The sequence below is a fragment of the Asterias rubens genome, chromosome 1 (genome assembly GCF_902459465.1).
Source record: "Asterias rubens chromosome 1, eAstRub1.3, whole genome shotgun sequence".
Lineage (NCBI taxonomy): Eukaryota > Metazoa > Echinodermata > Asteroidea > Forcipulatida > Asteriidae > Asterias > Asterias rubens.
This window is the reverse complement of record NC_047062.1, coordinates 21,617,277-21,636,178: the sequence shown is the minus strand read 5'-3', so window position 1 is coordinate 21,636,178 and position 18,902 is coordinate 21,617,277. Positions and strand designations below refer to the sequence as shown.

The 18,902-nt window shown below is 39.5% G+C and overlaps 1 protein-coding gene across 1 annotated transcript; it reads right to left on the bottom strand.

Moving 5' to 3' along the window:
* Positions 1–331: 331 nt before the first annotated feature.
* Positions 332–16,945, bottom strand: LOC117296561 (transforming growth factor beta-3 proprotein-like). Its single transcript, XM_033779553.1, has 4 exons — positions 16,210–16,945; positions 6,323–6,625; positions 3,846–3,908; positions 332–3,116 (listed from the first exon to the last, which is right to left on the bottom strand). Exons 1-4 carry the CDS (start codon positions 16,547–16,549, stop codon positions 2,599–2,601), a joined length of 1,224 nt encoding a protein of 407 aa, XP_033635444.1. The 5' UTR covers positions 16,550–16,945; the 3' UTR covers positions 332–2,598.
* Positions 16,946–18,902: the final 1,957 nt, after the last annotated feature.

The following is an 18,902-nucleotide window of genomic DNA, read 5'->3' as shown; positions in this document are numbered from 1 at the left end:
ATTCATTGAACACTGTGCGCGTCACTTGATTTATTGGGTTGATTTATTGATTGATTGAATCATTGTTTGATTGTCTGAGTTTTAGTAATTGCATGATTGTGATTGATACATTGATTGATTTTTATCAGTTGCATGATTGATTGGTTTGTATCAATTGAATGGTTGATATATCGATTGATTGTTATCAATTTCATGATTGACATTCAGATTGATTGGTCTTTGTATTGATTTCCTTGATTGATCGCCTTGCTATCGCCACGATTGATTGATTGATTGACTGATTTCACCATATCTAATATCTCACTCAAATAAGACCAAGGAAAAACTGGAATAAGTTTCATGGTAACAGTATAATAATTTATTGTGCCTTGTGTCCAGAACACACAACATCGTAAATAAGGTCAAATCACAAACAATTTACTGAAATTATCCACAACAAAACTGTCTTCATGAAATAGCCGCCGACCAAGCCATTAATGCGTCCACATAAAATAGCCGTCGGCCTCCTCAATGAGTACAGGTCTGGCGCCTGACCTCTAAAAGTACATTAATGGTTTAACTACATGTAGACGCCTATCATGTTATTTGGACTTGACGCGACCACCCTTCTCCGGAACACACCCCTTCCTTTTTCAAGCAACAGTTTTTAGTATATTGCTTACTACAAATCCAGTCTCAATGCACATACAAAAATAGTTTTGCTTATATTATTATTATAATACATGTGATACATATTTATAAATAAATAACATGAATACCAGGTCTCCCTCCCCGCTTGTTTAAAAAATAGTTTAAAAACATCACACATTTTTATTGTTCTGAAGAGCATTTGTTTTAATTAGAGTAAAAGCGGGCAAAGTATCAATAATATCAACTTTATTTACAAATTTGCAAGTTTCATTTCATGGGTGGTTGAAAAGAACAGTTCATGTTGGACGGTGCTCAACGCCCCATACAGTTTAATTTGTGCTTTGGGTTTTCAAGTCACATTCAGCATAGTATTTTTTTATTTTTTGGTTTTTATTTTCAGCTGTGCTCATAAAAATGGTAGAAATCCTCATTTTGTTTTCCCCTAAATTAGAATGCAAACATTGACAACAGTTTCAGACAAGTCTGGGTTTTTTCTTCACAAAAAATATTTAATAATATAAATTATATAATATTTTAAAAAAATGCAATGGTCATAATATTTGAGTGACTTTTCAACCTAGGTCTTTGTTCAGAATTAGTGATAATATTACAAAATTAAGATTTTCTTTAAAAAGTTATTTCTTACTAACCGCTTATTTGTAGTCTTTAAAAAATCACAATAATTTATATAAAGTTTTTAAGAAATTGTAATCTTTATATTAAGTTTTTTAAATGTTTATGTTTATCATCATTTTTGAAATAATGAACCTTGTCAACATTAAAATGCATTCTGCAATGCGTCGAAACAACGACACCACTGTGTCACGTGACCCATGTCCAACCAATTAGTCATTATTATGTAAATGCTTGCCTTTGTTTATTTTCTTGGCGAACGTTGTGCTTCTGCTGTCTTTGGTATTAACGCCCCGTCACAAGATTAAACCCACGACCATACTTATTAAAATCAAGGCTACTGTTTTTGGTCAATCCCAAAATAAGTTAAAAACTGTTAAAACAGCGGGAGTACTTTCTAAAATTGAATTGATAAAAAAAGAGTAGTAAGTAGCGATTCCCCCGTTTTACACAACAAGCCTTTTAAAGAGTTCATTCAACAAAAAAATCACGGCACTTTGTGCCTTGTTTAGAATAATAATAATTAGCATTTCCAATGACGTCACCGGTGTGACGTCTTCTATACATCATGACACGGTATCTCTCGTAGCTTTACCTGTTTTAAACTTCACACACTCACTCTTGATTTGGTGAGACGTGGAACAATGAGGCATTCCATCAGGTTTATTTCACTGTTTACAACAAATTCAATTTTACATTGTTTAGAAACAAATGATTTACCAAATCCAATTTTACATCGTTTAGAAACTAATGTTTTACCGTGTCCGTTTTACTCTGCGATTGGATCGCTTCTACATATCAATACTTCCCTTCTATTTAAAATTCTTTTTCTTAACCCTGTAAATTCCGCTTCGTGGTGAGTTTATAATCCAAATATCGATTATAAAACCAACAAAAATTGTACTTGAAAAACACACACACAAAAAAAAAAAAAAAAAAAAAACGCAAACGCAGCCAAGGCTTTTGATTTTCAGATCTTGAAAAACTACGGCCGTTCCCAGTCACGCAGATATAAATCTTTGAGTGTCGCTTAAAAACTTGACAAACGTCCATTGTCTGCAAAAACTAAACACGTAAAAAAAAAAAAAAAAAGTACCATCATTTTTCAAAAACGATGCTTCATTCCCGGAGTTCTGGACTCGGCTTGTTTCCTTCCTCATTTCGTCCTCCTGTCCACCCCTGAGGTTGTCACCCCTCTGACAAACCCACTCATTCTAACTGACGGACACCGGCCCAAGACAGTTTGAGTTCTCATGTTGTCCTTCAACGCTGGCATTACTGTCCGGCCAGTTCAACAGTTTCATCCTCTAACAGTTCACCTCGTATTTTTCTGTACTAGCTACACTGACATGATGTAACAATAGCATTGGGAAGTTCTCTAAACAGTGGCCTACCGTTATCGTAAAACAAAATATGAAGGGGTTTAAAACTTCTTGGGGAGCAGCAGGGCGACGGGGACGCATCCGGGTTTAACTTCCTATATGTGTCTAAAACTTGAGCGTGGTGAGTCTGTGAGTTCCACACACTGCCGTTCACGTACGAGCACGACCCGGCACAGTAGTTCGGGTAATAACCCTTGGGCTGTCGTATCCAAGACCAGTTTAGGTCGTGTTTAAAGTTGACATAGAACTGTCGTAGGCAGCAGCTAGGCTGCGTCTGATCGGCGCATGTGTTTTGTCCGTAAGTGGAGGTGCTTCGGCGTCTCCGGTTGTGGCCTCCTCCATTGGGGCCGAGGGTGTCGTTGGCGGGGGCCAAGACGACCAGGCGTGGGTGCTGTTCCTTTGGGCTCTTCTCTGGCATTATCTGGTCACCTCTCGGCGGCATGTCAACACTTGGCATAGTTCCCCTTGGATCTGGTCAAAGGACGATAAACCAAAATCGTTAAGTAACTAGAACTGCGAGTTGACACCAAAAACAAAATGGTGGGGTTGACGTAGATACATGAGGTCAATGACCTTCACAACAAGGGCTATATGGGTTGTTATCAAAGAGCCATGTCAGAGCCCCACCCTTGTGGGATATCTTGCTTTAATAATGGCCAACTCCCCAACGGTCATTATCATCGTGAACCCTTCCTTGATAAGCCCGCCCTTCTCTTGCCGCCACCTCTGTGAACTTAGGGCGTGGATTGATACAATTATAATTCCGAGTGACTTGACAAATTATTTGACCCTTGAACACCCGACCGCCCAACGTTAACTAGATCCCTTCTTTAAAGGCACTATGGACACGTTTGGTTTAATTGTCGAAAACCAGTATTCTCACTTGGTGTATCCCAACATGCATACACAACAAACCTGTGAAAATTTTGTCTCAATTGGCCATCGAAGTTGCAAGAGAGTAACGAAAGGAAAAACACCCTTGTTGCGTTACTTTGTGTGCTTCAAGATGCATTTGATTGAGAATTTACCTCTCTCTCAAAACCTACGCTTCAGAGTGAGCCATTCCCCACAATGCTTTATACTAGCAATAGCTCTACATTGCTCGTTACCAAGTCAGTAGTTATGCTAAACAATTATTTTGAGTAAATCAATAGTGTACATCAGTGCCTTTAAGTGGATTTAAAGTAGATGGAAACTTACCCGCAAAAAGGACATGGATTCTTGTGTCACACGCTGTTGTGACCTCAATTCCTTGGTTTGAACCTGTGTCGAAAGGGAAGAAACGAAATGGTTGTATTCCATCATAATTAAAAACGACATAAGTGTCACGAGGCAAATTTTATATTCCTTAAAAAATATATATAGCTATTCTGGCACAGTGCCAGTTTAATTATCGATGACTTCCAAGTCATGGTATAAATTTATTTATTTCATTTTGTAGTACGAGTTGGGGTGGTTCTGAAAAGAATCGCTGGTTTCAACTCGACGTTTCGTTCAGTATGCTCTGATCGTCTTCTGGAATGTGTTTTGTAATTGTTGTGACCGGAAGTCAGCTTGCATTACAGTGACAAAATCCTGAGTCAAAGAAAAGGGTCAGATAGTCAGGGATTTATTATACAAGAATGACTACATCATTCGGAATGACTCGGAACTCTCACATCAAGGTCGACTTGGTACTCTATACACAAACAGTTGTCAGCTCATCTATTATCCTTTATCGTCATCCTCTTGAGCCTCGCGGCTTGGGGAGGATTTCGTCGATGGAGAACTTAGACAACCATATTTTGCTTTGTGAATGGAGGCATGAAAGCCTGGAATGAGTCATGTCTTTTATCTTGAGGGATTGCAAACAGGAAGTAGAGGACGGAATATTGGGAGTATTGTTGATCTTAGTGGAAATCTTGAAGCTTTCTGTTTTGGAACCTTGAAGGACTCCGAGGTTGTTTACATTTTTGTTTGAGAGTGGAAAACAAAACAGTCATTGATTTTAAACAGCTTTCTGCTAAGCAGTCGTGATGTAATGCAATGCAGCTGTCTGCATGCTAAGCCACCAAATATGTAATGCAAACAGCTTTCTGCTAAAAAGTAGTCAAGTGTGTAATGGAAACAACTTTCTGCTAAGCAGTCATGATGTAATGGAAACAGCTTTCTGCTAAGCAGTCATAATGCAGTTAATGATGTAATGCAAACAGCTTTCTGGTTAGCAGCCAAGGACCTGCTGAGCAGGCATGATGTTATGGACATATAAGTTTTGCTAAAGCAGTCATGGTGTTATGAAAACAGCATTTGAAACTGCCGATCTCTATGGGCCAATGATCGGTTGTAAATGCAGAGTCGAGTTAAAGGAACACGTTGCCCTGGATCGGACGAGTTGGTCTATAAAAAGCGTTTGTAACCGCTTTTTATAAAACGCATACGGTTGGAAAGATGTTTTCAAAGTAGAATACAATGATCCACACAAGTTTGCCTCGAAATTGCGTGGTTTTCCTTTTACTGCGCGAGCTAACACGGACGGCCACTTATGGGAGTCAACAATTTGACTCCCATAAATGGCCGACCGTGTTAGTCGACGAGGTAAAAAGAAAACCGTGCATTTTCGAGGCATGTTTGTGTGGATCATTGTATTCTACTTTTACAAAATCTTTCTACCCATATGCATTTTATTAAAAAACAGTTACAAACGCTTTTCAAAGACCAACTCGACCGATCCAAGGCAACGTGTTCCTTTAACTCATGTTCCATGGTTAACTAAACCTAGTCTTCCGCTCTTCCTCAACTCAGCTAACTGCCACCACCAAGTCATTATAAAGTTGTTTCTAGAATTATCCTTCAATAATATTTAATTTACCGCCCTCCCTTGGAATCCACGCGAGGAATTTTAAGTGTGATCTAAAATCGTGTGATTGTGAGGAATGTCACTACGGCTGGTTTTCAGGATTCTTCTGCCTTCTTACCAGCTCGGTGCGATACAGTGAGGGGGCGTTTGACGCGTCGAACCGGGGGCATTCCTAGTGAGCGATGCCAAGCTGGCATTATACCTCATGTGGAGTGTATCTAGAAACTGGGAAAGTCTTTGAAGATAGTCATACCATACTTGACCATGGAGTATTTTCATAGCTCTATGACTAGACTGACTTTCTGGCTGGTAGCCATTCGGTGCAAAGATCAACACCATTAAAATACATTATTCTAAAAGAATTTATTTCAAAGACCACTCACTTGGTGTATCCCAACATATGCATAAAATAATAAATCTGTGAGCATTTGGACTCAGTTGGTAATCGAAGTTGCAAGAAAACAATGAAGTAAAACACCCTTGTTGCACAAATTAATTGTGTGTTTTCATATGCCCAACAAAGGGCTTCAGGCCTGAAGTATTTTAATACAGATTTGAGTGAGAAATTTCTGCTTTCTCAAAAACTACGTGACCTCAGAGGGAGCCGTTTCTCACAATGTTTTGCACTATCAACAGCTCTCCGTTGCTCCTTACTAAGTGTTTATGCTAACAATCATTTTAAGTAACTATTATCAATAGTGCCTTAAATGGTGCATAATCTATCTCAAAATTGTTGTGGTATATCTTTCACTAATTGGCTTGAACTTTTCTTTCCCCCACTGTCCCTACTTTCACCGGGGGATGGGGGCTAATATTGGTGCGTGGCTCCGCTAAAACCTACCCGGTATAATCACCCAGTCCCTGACGGCTGCTGTGACGTCAAATTTGATCCAGCCTTCTCTGGTTGTACTGAGTATGGTACTGTAAATGTGTTTCCTATCTGGATCATCGTTTGGTTTTGGGAGGAGTTGAAACACGTCAATCCTTTGCTCCATGTTCATGTTGGTGTTGGGTAGCTGGTAGAGCCGCATCTCGGCCTCGAACACCTCCTCGGAGTTGACTTCGGTGGAGTAGGAGGAGAGGTCGAATCGGAAGAACTTGGACATCCCGGCTTTAGTGGGCTGGTAGTTGTCCGATGAGTCTTCTGAATATTTAAAGGGAAAGCAAAAGGATTACTCATGTGCTTTATTGTTTACAAAGCAACACTTTTATCAACAAGTGTAGGGTATAAATAACAGCAAGGTATACTCTGTATTACCAATTAGGCACTATACAAAGGCCAATCGCTTTCAAATGTTTTGAAAGAAAGTGAGAGATGTGTGGAGGCATATGGATCTTGTGAAGGCTGGTCTGTGACTTCAACACATTTAAAAACACACACACATTTGGCCTCTGTTGACCTTGTCTTGGCCGTGATTCCTTTCAAAAGTTTCCCATAGACTTATATGGTGCCCTTTGCAAAATGACCATTTGCTTTGCCCTCTCAAAGATGAAATTTCAGGCTTGCATTCTATTTTATTTGTACATGCCTGTTGATACATATTTTGTTCATTGCTTTATCGCTGTACTTTCCCCCTATATAGACTATACACACATGTTTTTCTGGAGCACCCCAGTCTTTAGAATTCCCCTATAAAGAGGACATTTTTTGTTTTCCTTTTCTGTTTTGTCCTCACTCCAAGGTAGCGAATATTTAAAAAATAAAATTAAACAAAAGTACATGCACATCTTCAAAATAAATGCATTGCATACAAATCATTAAATTATAAATTTAAAACGTGTGGTAAATATTAAGAGTCGTGGGAACCTGATGCCAGTAGACACAGTGTGTTTTCCTGTCTTTATAATATCTGACCTTCGTGTAACCGCACTTCCATCCGAAAGTAATTCACGTTATTCTAATTCCCACGAATTAAAGAAAACAAATAAACATACAGTTTTCTTCTTGGATTCAGTACGATATAGTTTCTACTAATGTGTTAACTTTCATAACTCACATTCTTACTTTAAAAGGCTTTATAGTAACTGTAAAATGGCCCATGTACAAGTTGGTGTTTCGTTTCACGTTTAAGGGAAGGTATACATTTGATATAAAAATCACAATCACTTATAAAATGAATGGCACACAAATATTTTTCTTAGAAGCCTCAACAGCTTTCGATAATTATAAATATTTTGAGGAACATTTATCATTATGCATAGCGCAGGCCTTTAACAGACTGCACGTTTCTGGCCTGTATTGTCCATGGAAGCGTTAATAGCGGAACAAATACTCACTGGACTAATTTAAAAAGTGTACAATAAAATAAAAATATATAGAAAACAAAAACATAAAAAGAAGAAAAATAGCTAGTTAATTATTTATTTAAATCAAATAAACAAAAAGTTTGTTTAGTTGATTTATTTTACAATAAATAAGTATACAAATAAATACATAAATAAACAAACAAATAAATCACTCTTCCCCTTTGATGACTGCCGCACTTGTTTTTGGTGCCGTGTGGAATGACTTATTTATAGAGGCTGTTAATCACACCAGATCATGTTATGAATGGAAAACGCATTAGTTTAATATCCTGGTCCATGTATCTGGTTATATTATGTGTATACAAACCCTATAGAAAGATAGTACATAATCCAGCTGTTCCAAGGAAACCCAATAGCTTTATGATGTATTTATCCAATTGGTTATAATGCAATGATTTAATCAACTGATCATGATAAGCTTTGATCGAGGAGGAACATCCATGCTTTGATCAAAAACCTTTCAGGACACAGATTAACTTCTGAAGAATCAGCTGTGAGGTTTTTCACTCTTTATAGGTTCATAAATGTCAAGTTGATTACACAGGTGCTTGTTGTTAAAGCCAGTGGACACTATTGATAAATACTCAAAATAAGTATTAGCATTAAAAACTTAATTGGTATCGAGTAATGTGGACAAGTTGATAGTATAAAACAGTGTGAGAAACAGCTCCCTCTGAAGTGATGTAGTTTTCGAGAAAGAAGTAGAGTTTGATTACGAGACCCCTCAGATTTAGAATTCGAGGTGTCGAAATCAAGCATCTGATGAATGCACACAACTTCCTGTGACAAGGTGGTTTTTCTTTTTTATCTCGCAATTTCGACGACCAATTGAGCTCAAATTTTCACAGGTTTGTTATGTTATGCATATGTTGAGACACAGCGAGTGAAACGACTGGCCTTTGACAATAACAATAGTGTCCGGTGTCTTTAAACAGTCAACATTACTTGGAAGATTTCTGATTCGGAAAAATAAACTGGATATCAGTTGCACATGGTACATGGGAAAAGCTATTTTGGCTGGTAACCGTATTCTGGTATGCAAAATTGATTGTGAATGTGCTTAGTTACGGTTTGTGCTTTTAAGCACAAAAATCATCTCTCTTCGAAATTGGTTATTTTCAGTTTTATGTAACTTTGCCTATCAGGGCTTTCAATATTTGAATGTGTGTATTTCAAGGGACTGTTAAAGACTCATTTGCTTGAATCTTTATTTTTGAACTATTGCTTTATACATTTCATATCATTGTTTTAAGCTGTGTGTTGTGCAAAGAAGCTCCTGCATTATGCGCAACACTAATGTCTCGGATTGGCGTGTACAATTAACCCTCTCTTACAAATAAAATAAACAATAATTCAATTGTGGATCTCAAGCTGTGCATTCGTGACTGAAATAAATTCATGTCCTGGAAACTATGGAAACGTTGGTCTGAAGAACCTTCGAACTGCTTTAAATTCCTAGCACATCTTCTGGATGCGGCTATACTGACATTTCATGACATTTACTTTACATAATGAGCCGGCCTTGGAACTTTTCCAGCTCACTCACTTGATATTATTTTATACACAAATCATTCAAAATGTTAAATATAAATACATCGGAACATGAATTGAATTACAGTATTATATTTTCTTTTCCCAATACCTTTTTATTCCCTCAGAACATGGGTTAGCCTTTAGACAATGTATAACTTCTCAACAGCTTACAAGAGAAGCGCTATATCTCTTGACATTATTTTATAAGAAGTCATTCAAAATGTTAAATATAAATACATCAAGTACGGAAACTAAATCACCGGTTTATGTTTTCTTTTCCTGAAATACCCCTTTTTCATAGCAGGTGTTAAACTTAAGAAAAGATGTAACTTCTCAACAGCTTTTCAAGAGAAGTTTGACAATCTGGCCAGATTGCAAAACGACCGCCCAAAATGTGACTGCAAAAAAAGTACAGTTACACTTTCCCTACAGCAGATCTTGTAACACTTCAAGTTGTAACGTCTTGTGCTGCGGGCTCTTTTTGATCTGAATGTTTGACCTGAGTGGGTTCAGGTCAACCTGAAGGTTACTCCCATCTGTCTGTGGCTGTGTTTGCAATAAAGCTGTAGGACACGGTAACAAATCTACGTGTTATGGCTTACCATGTATAAGAAGTAATTGTAGTTTTTAGGTATAACTTTGTTGCACTGATTGTGTACATGGTTATATTTATTCTCAAAAATGAATCCTTGTGCAGCATTATGTTGTTCTTTCCTTGTCGCTGCACGCAAAAGTTTCTTACAAACTTTATACACTCATTTCCTTGTGGGGCACACCAGTATTTAGAATTCCCCTGTGGGGTCCTTTTATTTTCCCTTTTTATGTTTTGTTCTTCTCCATAAGGTACCGAAAATTAGCACCAATAATCTTTGAGTATAAACATTCGTCAACAAGACGTGTCTATTCTATATCCCCAACACCTTTTCACAATCAATGACAGAAACAAAGGATCGCTAACCTAAACTAGTTTAAAACATATTTTGATATCAATAGAATTTGCCTTCCTTTTTTCCTTTGAGCACCGTACACCGTCAAAACAGCGTAGGATTTGTAACCATTTTCCCCCATGTTTATAACCTAAAACACGTTTAAAATCTTTGTGTGTGTTCGAATGCTACAAACCATTTCAGCAGGTGTCAAAATGCTAAGTTTTTTTTATCCTTCAAACATTTTACAAAAGTGGGTACAACATTTTGCGTTTCAAACTCTAGACAGAGTTTACACATCGTAGATACACAGTGAAGGTTTGCGTGTCATGGTTTCATCGTCAATCTCTTAGTTTTAGTGGGGGCGTGGTTGCATTCATTCCAATAAGGAATTGGAATTTATTCCAGCCGTTACTTCATGTCAACTTCTTTATGCAACGAGTCTGGTCTGGTCTGGTTTACCGTTTGTAAAATGCTTATAAATCAATCATAGCATATATATTTTGTTTTCCTTCGGAACTTATCATTGATGACAAGATCATAGTCTTGTGAACTTGAGTTTTGTTGAAGAGTTTTTGGAAAACCGATATCAAGTTATGGTTATCGTATTTAAAATATGTATGTCTTCATATTTTCTGTCATACACCACACACCAGGTGGATAAGTCATCAATGTACTTAGAAGAGTAGTTAAACCATCGCACATCTTCACCATTATACAACCTTAAGTTAAAAAAACAGTTAGCACAAAACGTTTCTAGTCGTTGCCAAAAGTGTACAGGACGGCCGCTTTAAGTATCATAACAAATGTGTGTGATTTGTGTTGAATACTTGACATAATCGTCAGGGCCTGTCTGTGGCTTGTTTAAAGCCCTTCTTTATACGGTTAAATGTTTCTACCAGAATTAATGGTGTATCACCAGATGGTACTGAGAGCAATTTCGCTGCAGGTTTATGTGCTGCGTACGATGTGTTTATAGCTACATCAACCCTTTCAACAATGATTGGACTAGCGGTAAACTGAAGAGTTGAGGTGTCTGGAGAAGCTAGAATGGCGGACTTATTAAAGTGCGTCACCGAAGAAAAACACGTGCCGAGTGTTTCTGAGAGTGCAAAGTGAGTAAGCTTGTTCGGAGTTCCAAGTGTGTCTCTTTAAGTTTGGTCCCTTTTTAGTACATCCACACATCCTCTCCTTAGCAGCTTAACATTTGTGACTTTCTTAGCCTTAGGAGAGGGGCACTCTGGACATCTCAAGATCAAAAAGCCCTCCAGCGTCTGCGAATAGTCCCATGTCTCCCACTGTTGCTACAAACCTAGACTGGTCCCCTTTATTTATCCGCAAAGAATAAAGACAGCTTTTAGCTTCATGTATGTACGTCCCATTTAACTGTGAATCTCCAGAACCACAATGGCCGTGTGAGATGAATGGGAGGTCAAAGGTGATTATGGACGTGCGCTAAAAATAGTGAGATATCTGGCGTAATTCACGAGCCTCAAAGTGTGAGGCCTACATCACAAAACGAAATTGCCTGACCTGAACTTAAGTGCTCGGTGGTGCCACTCTTTTTCAGAATTTAACTTGAATTCATCTATTGGTTTGTTGAGGGTTTTTTTTCATTCTCGATTCTGTTAAATGTTGCAGAGCGAGTGGCAATGCACTCCAAGCAAGTTTATACCTGTAACCTTGCCCGTTTAAATGTTGTCACTCACCCCGCGCGGCTGGCTTGGACGGCGGGGGAAGATGATGCCATTACCAGAGGCCCCCGTTTGATGATCTCGCAAACTCCAGAGCTCAAGGTGAGAAGACTTGATTCGTGCTTTAAGACGTCCCAACCCGACTTAAAAACCAATCAAATCTAGAAATGATTCCCCACACACACAACCGAAAGTGATCATAACTTTCGCGTCCCTTCTTGTGTCCCCCCCCCCCTCCGTCCGTCTGTCTCTGTGTCTGTTTCTACCTTTCTGTGACGCGGCAGTCAGAACGATCCTTAATGACTGACATGAACAACCTTGACCAACACCCAAGGGCTTAAAATTACAGTGTCAATTTAGGGATTATTTTTTGTGGCGTGGAAAAATGTTTTGCGTTGTGATAATTCGGAACAGCCATGATATAATACCACCCACGCGAGTATAGCAAATGATTATTTCATATTTTCGTTTTCAATAGTTCTAGCAGTTTTGTGTGGAATTTCTAGATGGTGTTTGATTATAATTAATGGTATGCTGATAATGCTGGAGTGAACTTGACTGAAAACGAACTAACAGGTGCGCACTTTCAATGATTGTAGGTCTCTTCGGTGTGGAGTCAAACTTGCAGATTATTTTGTGCTTTCTTTCTCCTGATGACGAGCAGAGTCTGTTCGAAGCGTCGATACCACACCGGCTCTTTTCAGAGCCAAGGCTCCCCCAAAAGAGATTATGGTTATACCAGGAGGTTTACTTTTATTTATCATTCATCTTTACTATTCACCCATGCAAAGCTTCAACCATTACTAACAGATTTTTCTTTGGCAAATTGGCAATTTACAAACGCACTCCCGTGCCACGTTGAAAGAAATGCACTTCAAATTTGTGGTCGGGTATAAATATAATGCAAAATACTGTTATGTTTTGGTGTGCCTTATCCATGTATTTGAGCATCGTTGATGATTCAAACTGACTTTGGGGTTTTTATTCAAGAAAACAAACTGCACTTGCATTCCTCAAGTCGATGTAAACCAGACATGTTTACTTACTTTAAATCAAAGCCATATTTCGCACATTGCACAAAATAAAAGACATAAAGGAGCAACTGCTCACCCAACAAAATCAGGATATCCCATTGGGCTGGTCCAGTATGGGTATAAGACAAGGCCGTGTGGCTTAAAGTGTATGATTGCTTTAAGCTGTGGTTGTATCATTATCCACAATTTATGATCCCAATAATGTGATAGCCTTGTGGTCAGTCATCTCTGAGTGGCCCAAAATATCAACTCCTGGTTTTGATCGAATCCCGAAATGACCACACGACTTTTAGGAGGGGGGGGGGGGGGTACAGGCGTCTATTTGGGGACAAACCCAAGAATAGTTTGGGACGAACAACAATGGTGGTATTTGTAGTTGATTGGTAGTGGACCAGTGCCTATTGTATCCTAAAACCAACTTGCAAGTTGATAACATCTATATTGTGTTCTTGTCGGTTGTTTTTATAAAAAATAAAATAACAAGTAATCATCAACGCTGGAAATTGAAACCCATAATGAATAAAATGTCTAAAGCTCTCTGTCAGTTCATTAAATTTTCAACCTTTCGGATGGTTTGTGTTTGTTTTGGGACAAAGAGTTGTAATTATAGAGCAAGGTTCATGCTCTATGCTATAATTAAACATGTCTGTGTATCGCGGCCGAATTCGGGCAGCTGTACGTTAATAGGTGCCCGAATCAACACAACCTCACACGTAATTTCACGGACAACCAGATTTAGGCGCCAAAAACACTTCTGGCACCAGACCAACTTCGAACCAATCAGTGCTCTGCTCATTAAACACGCATGGCCAAACATTGCACACTCTTACACAGTGAAAATAATACAGGGGGTGTTTCCTGTCGTCCTTATTCGACCTGACAACATCATTTTAAGAACGGGATTTCCAGTTTATCCCCGGGATCGAAGTCTCGAGGGTTAGATACCGGGTTCGTGCTCGGGGCAAAGTGGTCTAATTTCTCCCCATCGTTCGGTCCTCCCCGGTGCAGTAGCAGTGTTTAGGCGTGCAAACCCGACCGTTACTAAGTAGCTTTTTGTTGTACTTTGCAACAGTGAAACCCTGAGCTCACAACACCCCGGCAAGGCAAAGGGAAAGTCTCCCGCTGGCGATGCCATTGTGTGACAGGTTTACTTTGGGGATTTCTCTAAATGCGAAGGTTACAGACTCCATTCAGTTACAAAACCAGATCAAAAGCTCCGTGGTTGATCTTACGGAAAACCTAATAGCTCCGAGAGAATTGTTACGTTGCTATTTCTGCACTCCAGGGAAAATAAAAGAGCTCTTCCGAATGTGAAATTCAGCTATATTTAGCTTCGGGCCTTGTAGAACTTTTTAGTCCACCCTATTTCAACGAGACAAAACACCCAGCTGGCCTAATTTAAGTTATGGGTGCTGCAGGGCTGAGGTCTAAGGAGGATCAGGTTGTTAACCCACCCAGTGCCTGTGGCACTTCACACATTTCCCAAATATTACCATGTCTTCTTCCACCATTATATGCTTGACAGTCCATAACGTGCATGATATTTGGTCCTTGGACAAAAAGTAGGAACATTTTACCTAGTACAAGCAGTGCAGGTTTCCTCCATGGTCTGATTAATTTTTGCTTAATATTTATCCAAGAGCAAGAATCGAAACAGACTAAAGTAGGAAGGAAATCATGCATGTCATAACTGGTTATACCGAGTGATATCGCTAAAACTGTAGCACTATAAATGAAACATTTTGATCCATATTTGAATGTTGCCGTTTTAAGGCCGCCCATTCTCAGCTAGTGGTTCATAGTGAGGACAGATTTGGTACCATTTCTAGTAAAATGAGTAGCTTTACCATATTTTCTAGCTCCAAATTTGTTGCATTGAGTAGAACTGCAGCTACATTGAACAGTGTGGTTGTACAGCAGTTCTAGCTAAAACTCCGACTGGGGTTCGATCCGCTACTGTCCCCACTAACTTCATGAACATAATAGAGGAACCATGGAACGAACCCCACATACTAGGCCTACACAATGCAGCCTAGTTTATAGCTACATCTGCACGTTTGTAATTTTTCCTCTTTAATTCATGACACGTATAGACACTCATACATCGATGTCAACTTACATTCATTCACTCTCAAACAATTACAGTGCCCTACAACAACAAAAATCATTTCGAAAAACATTTTTTCTTACAACTGCATCGTAATGCAACATTGGGTAATGATAAATAAAAAATAATATGTAACAATTCCCTGAACATAACAACAGTCTCGTCAAAATGTCGGCTACTGTATACGAATCTGTCACAAAAAAAAAAAAAGACAAATGGTATCGAACTACAGTCTACTACTACACAGTTGTCGCGACACCCTCTTTTGTTTGTTTATTTGTAGCAAGATTTGGTCGACCTTCACCGGGTACGCGACACCCAGCGAGATCACGGCGTGCCAGGGAGGAAGGAAATGTCATGGTACTCCACTTCTACGTGACACACTTCACGGAGGCAACGAAGGTGACTGCCTCCATGCCCACTGGTCATTGCCTTGGTGCCCTTGAACTGCTACAGTGGAAAATTTAAAATTTAGAGTGCCCATTACCAATGATAAAATGCCTTGGTGCTCATGCCCTTTAAAAAACTAAGCATACATGCCTGCTACGTTATAGCTATTTACAGAACCTAGCATAACTTATTAATGACTATCATGTAAGATATTTTCATGGTAAAAAACGAAAGGGTTCGGCATAGTAAACAAGCTGCCCTAGCACTTGTGGGGGGGGGGGGGGGGTACACAAACAGGGGTTTGCCAATCTTCAACTGTCACCTTCTGACAGCTAATACATCTCAATGAGATAACCTAACTGTCGGATTGTGGCATATTCTGTCGGGCAGTTTAATAAGTTAATTGCCAAGAAGGAACGTAAACGGATGCCATACTGAGAAAGGCAATCTTTAGGGGTAGAGGAATTTAAGATGTGAACTACATACTGCAACAGATTACACTAAACGTTAGGATTTATCGACAGTTAGGACGAGTAACTTAGTCCTAACTTACAATGGGTTCAATACGTCTGTGGATACGGTAATTAACTCGTCCTAAGTCTCATGATTAATCGTGAGTTGAGAAAAGTTTGGTGAAATCGATGGCTACAATGTTTACAAACATTTCTTGTAATACAAACGGCCTTCACCTGATTATACTATGTATTAAAGGGGAGTACCCTTGTAACCCATCTCACCTCGTGTTCTGTCTAACGTGTACACAATCGGCACCTTCGCGAAATACTCCTCCGATTTAGCCTCCTGGCACTTGGCCTGCATCATCTCCCGTCTGTCCTCCAAGATACGCACCGTCTCATTATACATTGCGAGCACGTCTTCGGGGACCTCTTCCGGACCGTTGTCATCCGGCGGTGCCGTCAGACCCAGCTTGCTCAGGATCTGCGCCTTGATCGCCGACCTCCTCCGGTTCTGGTACTCCGAGAAATTGAGTTTGCACTGGCCGGATCCACACATGGCCATCCTTAGTAACGAACACACCACCAGACAAATCACAGTGAGATGTACACACGGATGCATTTTTTGTTGGTATATTCTTCTCGCAATGCAACTATCTCTTGTTAGACTGTATCCCTTCACTCAATACACATGAGGTCCGTCAGGTTGATTCAATCACGTTGGATATAGAAGGGAAGCAACAGCGTATACAACATACAACCACAGGGGTTCCGGTTCTTGTGTAACTCAACGAGTAGACTGCACTGACACGCGAGGCATACTCCTATAATAAACTCTCATGGTGATGAACTGCTCATAGACTTGTCTGATACCGCTTCAATATTCACTACTGATGTATTCGTGTTGCACCTTCCACACACAAGTCATACAACCATCTAACAGCGATTATGCGTCCACCTTCGTATTATATATACGTCCAAATCACCGACAGGGGGGACCACGACTGACTAGCCAAGAGTCGGCGCGTGCTCGGCTGGCTGGCTATATATGACGGACGTCCGGATTGGTCTACTATGGAACTGTGATTATTAACCTTTGCAGGAAAGTTTACTATAACAGTTTATGTTGTTAGACGCAACACATGTATGTTTTGGTGTGACGCGTCATGACGGTGTTTTGGCGGTATCGGGGATGATGACGAAGACGATAGCTATTTCTGTTACTCGGTCTAGAGTCTAGACCACCACCGAACAGGGACGGGACTGGGGTGGCTGGATGTCATGGGGGCGTAGAGGTTTCCTGACGGCCCGGTCTGTGTGCGCTGGCTGTCCGTACTCTCGCTGATCAAAGTGTTAACGAGACGAAACAGCCCGTGGCATGCTCTTAGGAGACGTACCTCTAAGCTGACAAAATATCAATCAATAAAACGATGATTTCACAAGATCACCCTACCCCAATAGCTGAGGGTCAGTTTGACCTATGGTCAGATCATGCTCTATGGTCAGATAGAGCGTCTAGCATGACAGACGTTTTAGGTTCTAATCTGCCTTGCCGATAATCCGATCAAATTTGAGTACAGTATATCCTTATCTTATCTATCCGGCTTATTGCCGGAACTTGATAGCTGGTGATATCCAGGTATTCCCGGGCCAAAAAGGCCAAAATGAAGAACTGTGGATTACTGTGGATTCGTGCTTAATATAACTGACTTATAGATTTATCTGAAATATTTATTTCGGTTAAAGTTGATTTGGTAAAAATGGCATTTCTTCTTCGTTGTCCAATGTCAAACAACACTGACCAATTACAGACACAGTTTTTGTCGACATGGCGGATGCAGTGTCTGTGACGTAAATAAGAAACAGGCACTCTTGTTGCCTCTCCAATCACAAAATCGTCAGTCCAGTAAAAATATCAACAATTGTTATGTTTCTCGGTTCCTTTTTTTCAGTTCCAGCTTTTACGGTTGTTATTTTGTTAATTCTTTTTACTTTTACTTTTTCATCTGTTTTGTAAAAAGAAAATATCAATCTTTAATTAGTTTTGTAGCACCTCTGTTCAGATGGACTAAAGGCAATGAACTCCCTCTAGGCCGACAACGTTATTATCGGTATCAAGCTAATTGGAATACACTTGGTGTGAATGTTGGTAGGCCTTAGGGATGTTTAAAAAAAACTCAAAACAGACGAGAAGATAATGGAGCACACGAACTGTCCCGTTTGAAAACATTGGGTAGAGGGCGCTATACAAAAATGTGAGAGCCGTGAGGAAGAATCCGCATTATTTATAACAAAGTGAGTTTTTTCTTTGAAACTTCACACATTTCGCAATGAGAGAACATCATCCGTAATTTATTATGAAACTGTCAACATAGTTAGCAAGTATCATTGGAATGTTCGTTGTGGGTCACATCACCAAAAATGTGTTGACAGAGTAAAGAGGAATAACTTTTTTTGGTCAAGATACTAGTCTAGCCAATAGATGGGCTTTAATTCATTCAAGAATGGGATCTTGGTTGGGGTATGAGTGTAAAGTATACGACACATTGGTATCAGAAGAGTTGCGATGTCCACTATCTATTCCGCCAGCTTTCACACCCTCTCTTAAACATCTCTCACCCAAGCAGTGAACTGAGTTAATTAATAATAGGCGCAAGAGGAACCCCACTTTTTTGTTCATTTCAAAAATTGTGTTTTATTTAATCTAATAAACGAGACACTTTTTCATCAGCTCTTGTTATGCCTTATTGTAAGATAACCTGACGTGCAGGTAAAAACAAATACATTGTCTGCGTAGAAGCAAACAACATTTTTCATTATTGAGTTGTACTAAACAAAAGTACATTTCATTCTTGTCATTTTTAATCTCAAGGTTGCAGATTTTAAATTGGCACGGGGGTGTGGACATCAACTTCAGTAGGGTGGGCGCGTGCCCTCCTCCCCCTCCCACAGCGGTCACCTTCACGTCCACCAAA

Bases quoted from the DNA above. Each gene is read 5' to 3' on its own strand.
- LOC117296561 (XM_033779553.1), bottom strand. From the start codon at position 16,549: ATGCATCCGTGTGTACATCTCACTGTGATTTGTCTGGTGGTGTGTTCG. The intron at 3,909-6,322 runs GTAGGTTTTAGC...CTTTCGACACAG, and splicing joins GGACTGGGTGATTATACCGG to GTTCAAACCAAGGAATTGAG. The intron at 3,117-3,845 runs GTAAGTTTCCAT...TCCTTTGACCAG, and splicing joins AATCCATGTCCTTTTTGCGG to ATCCAAGGGGAACTATGCCA.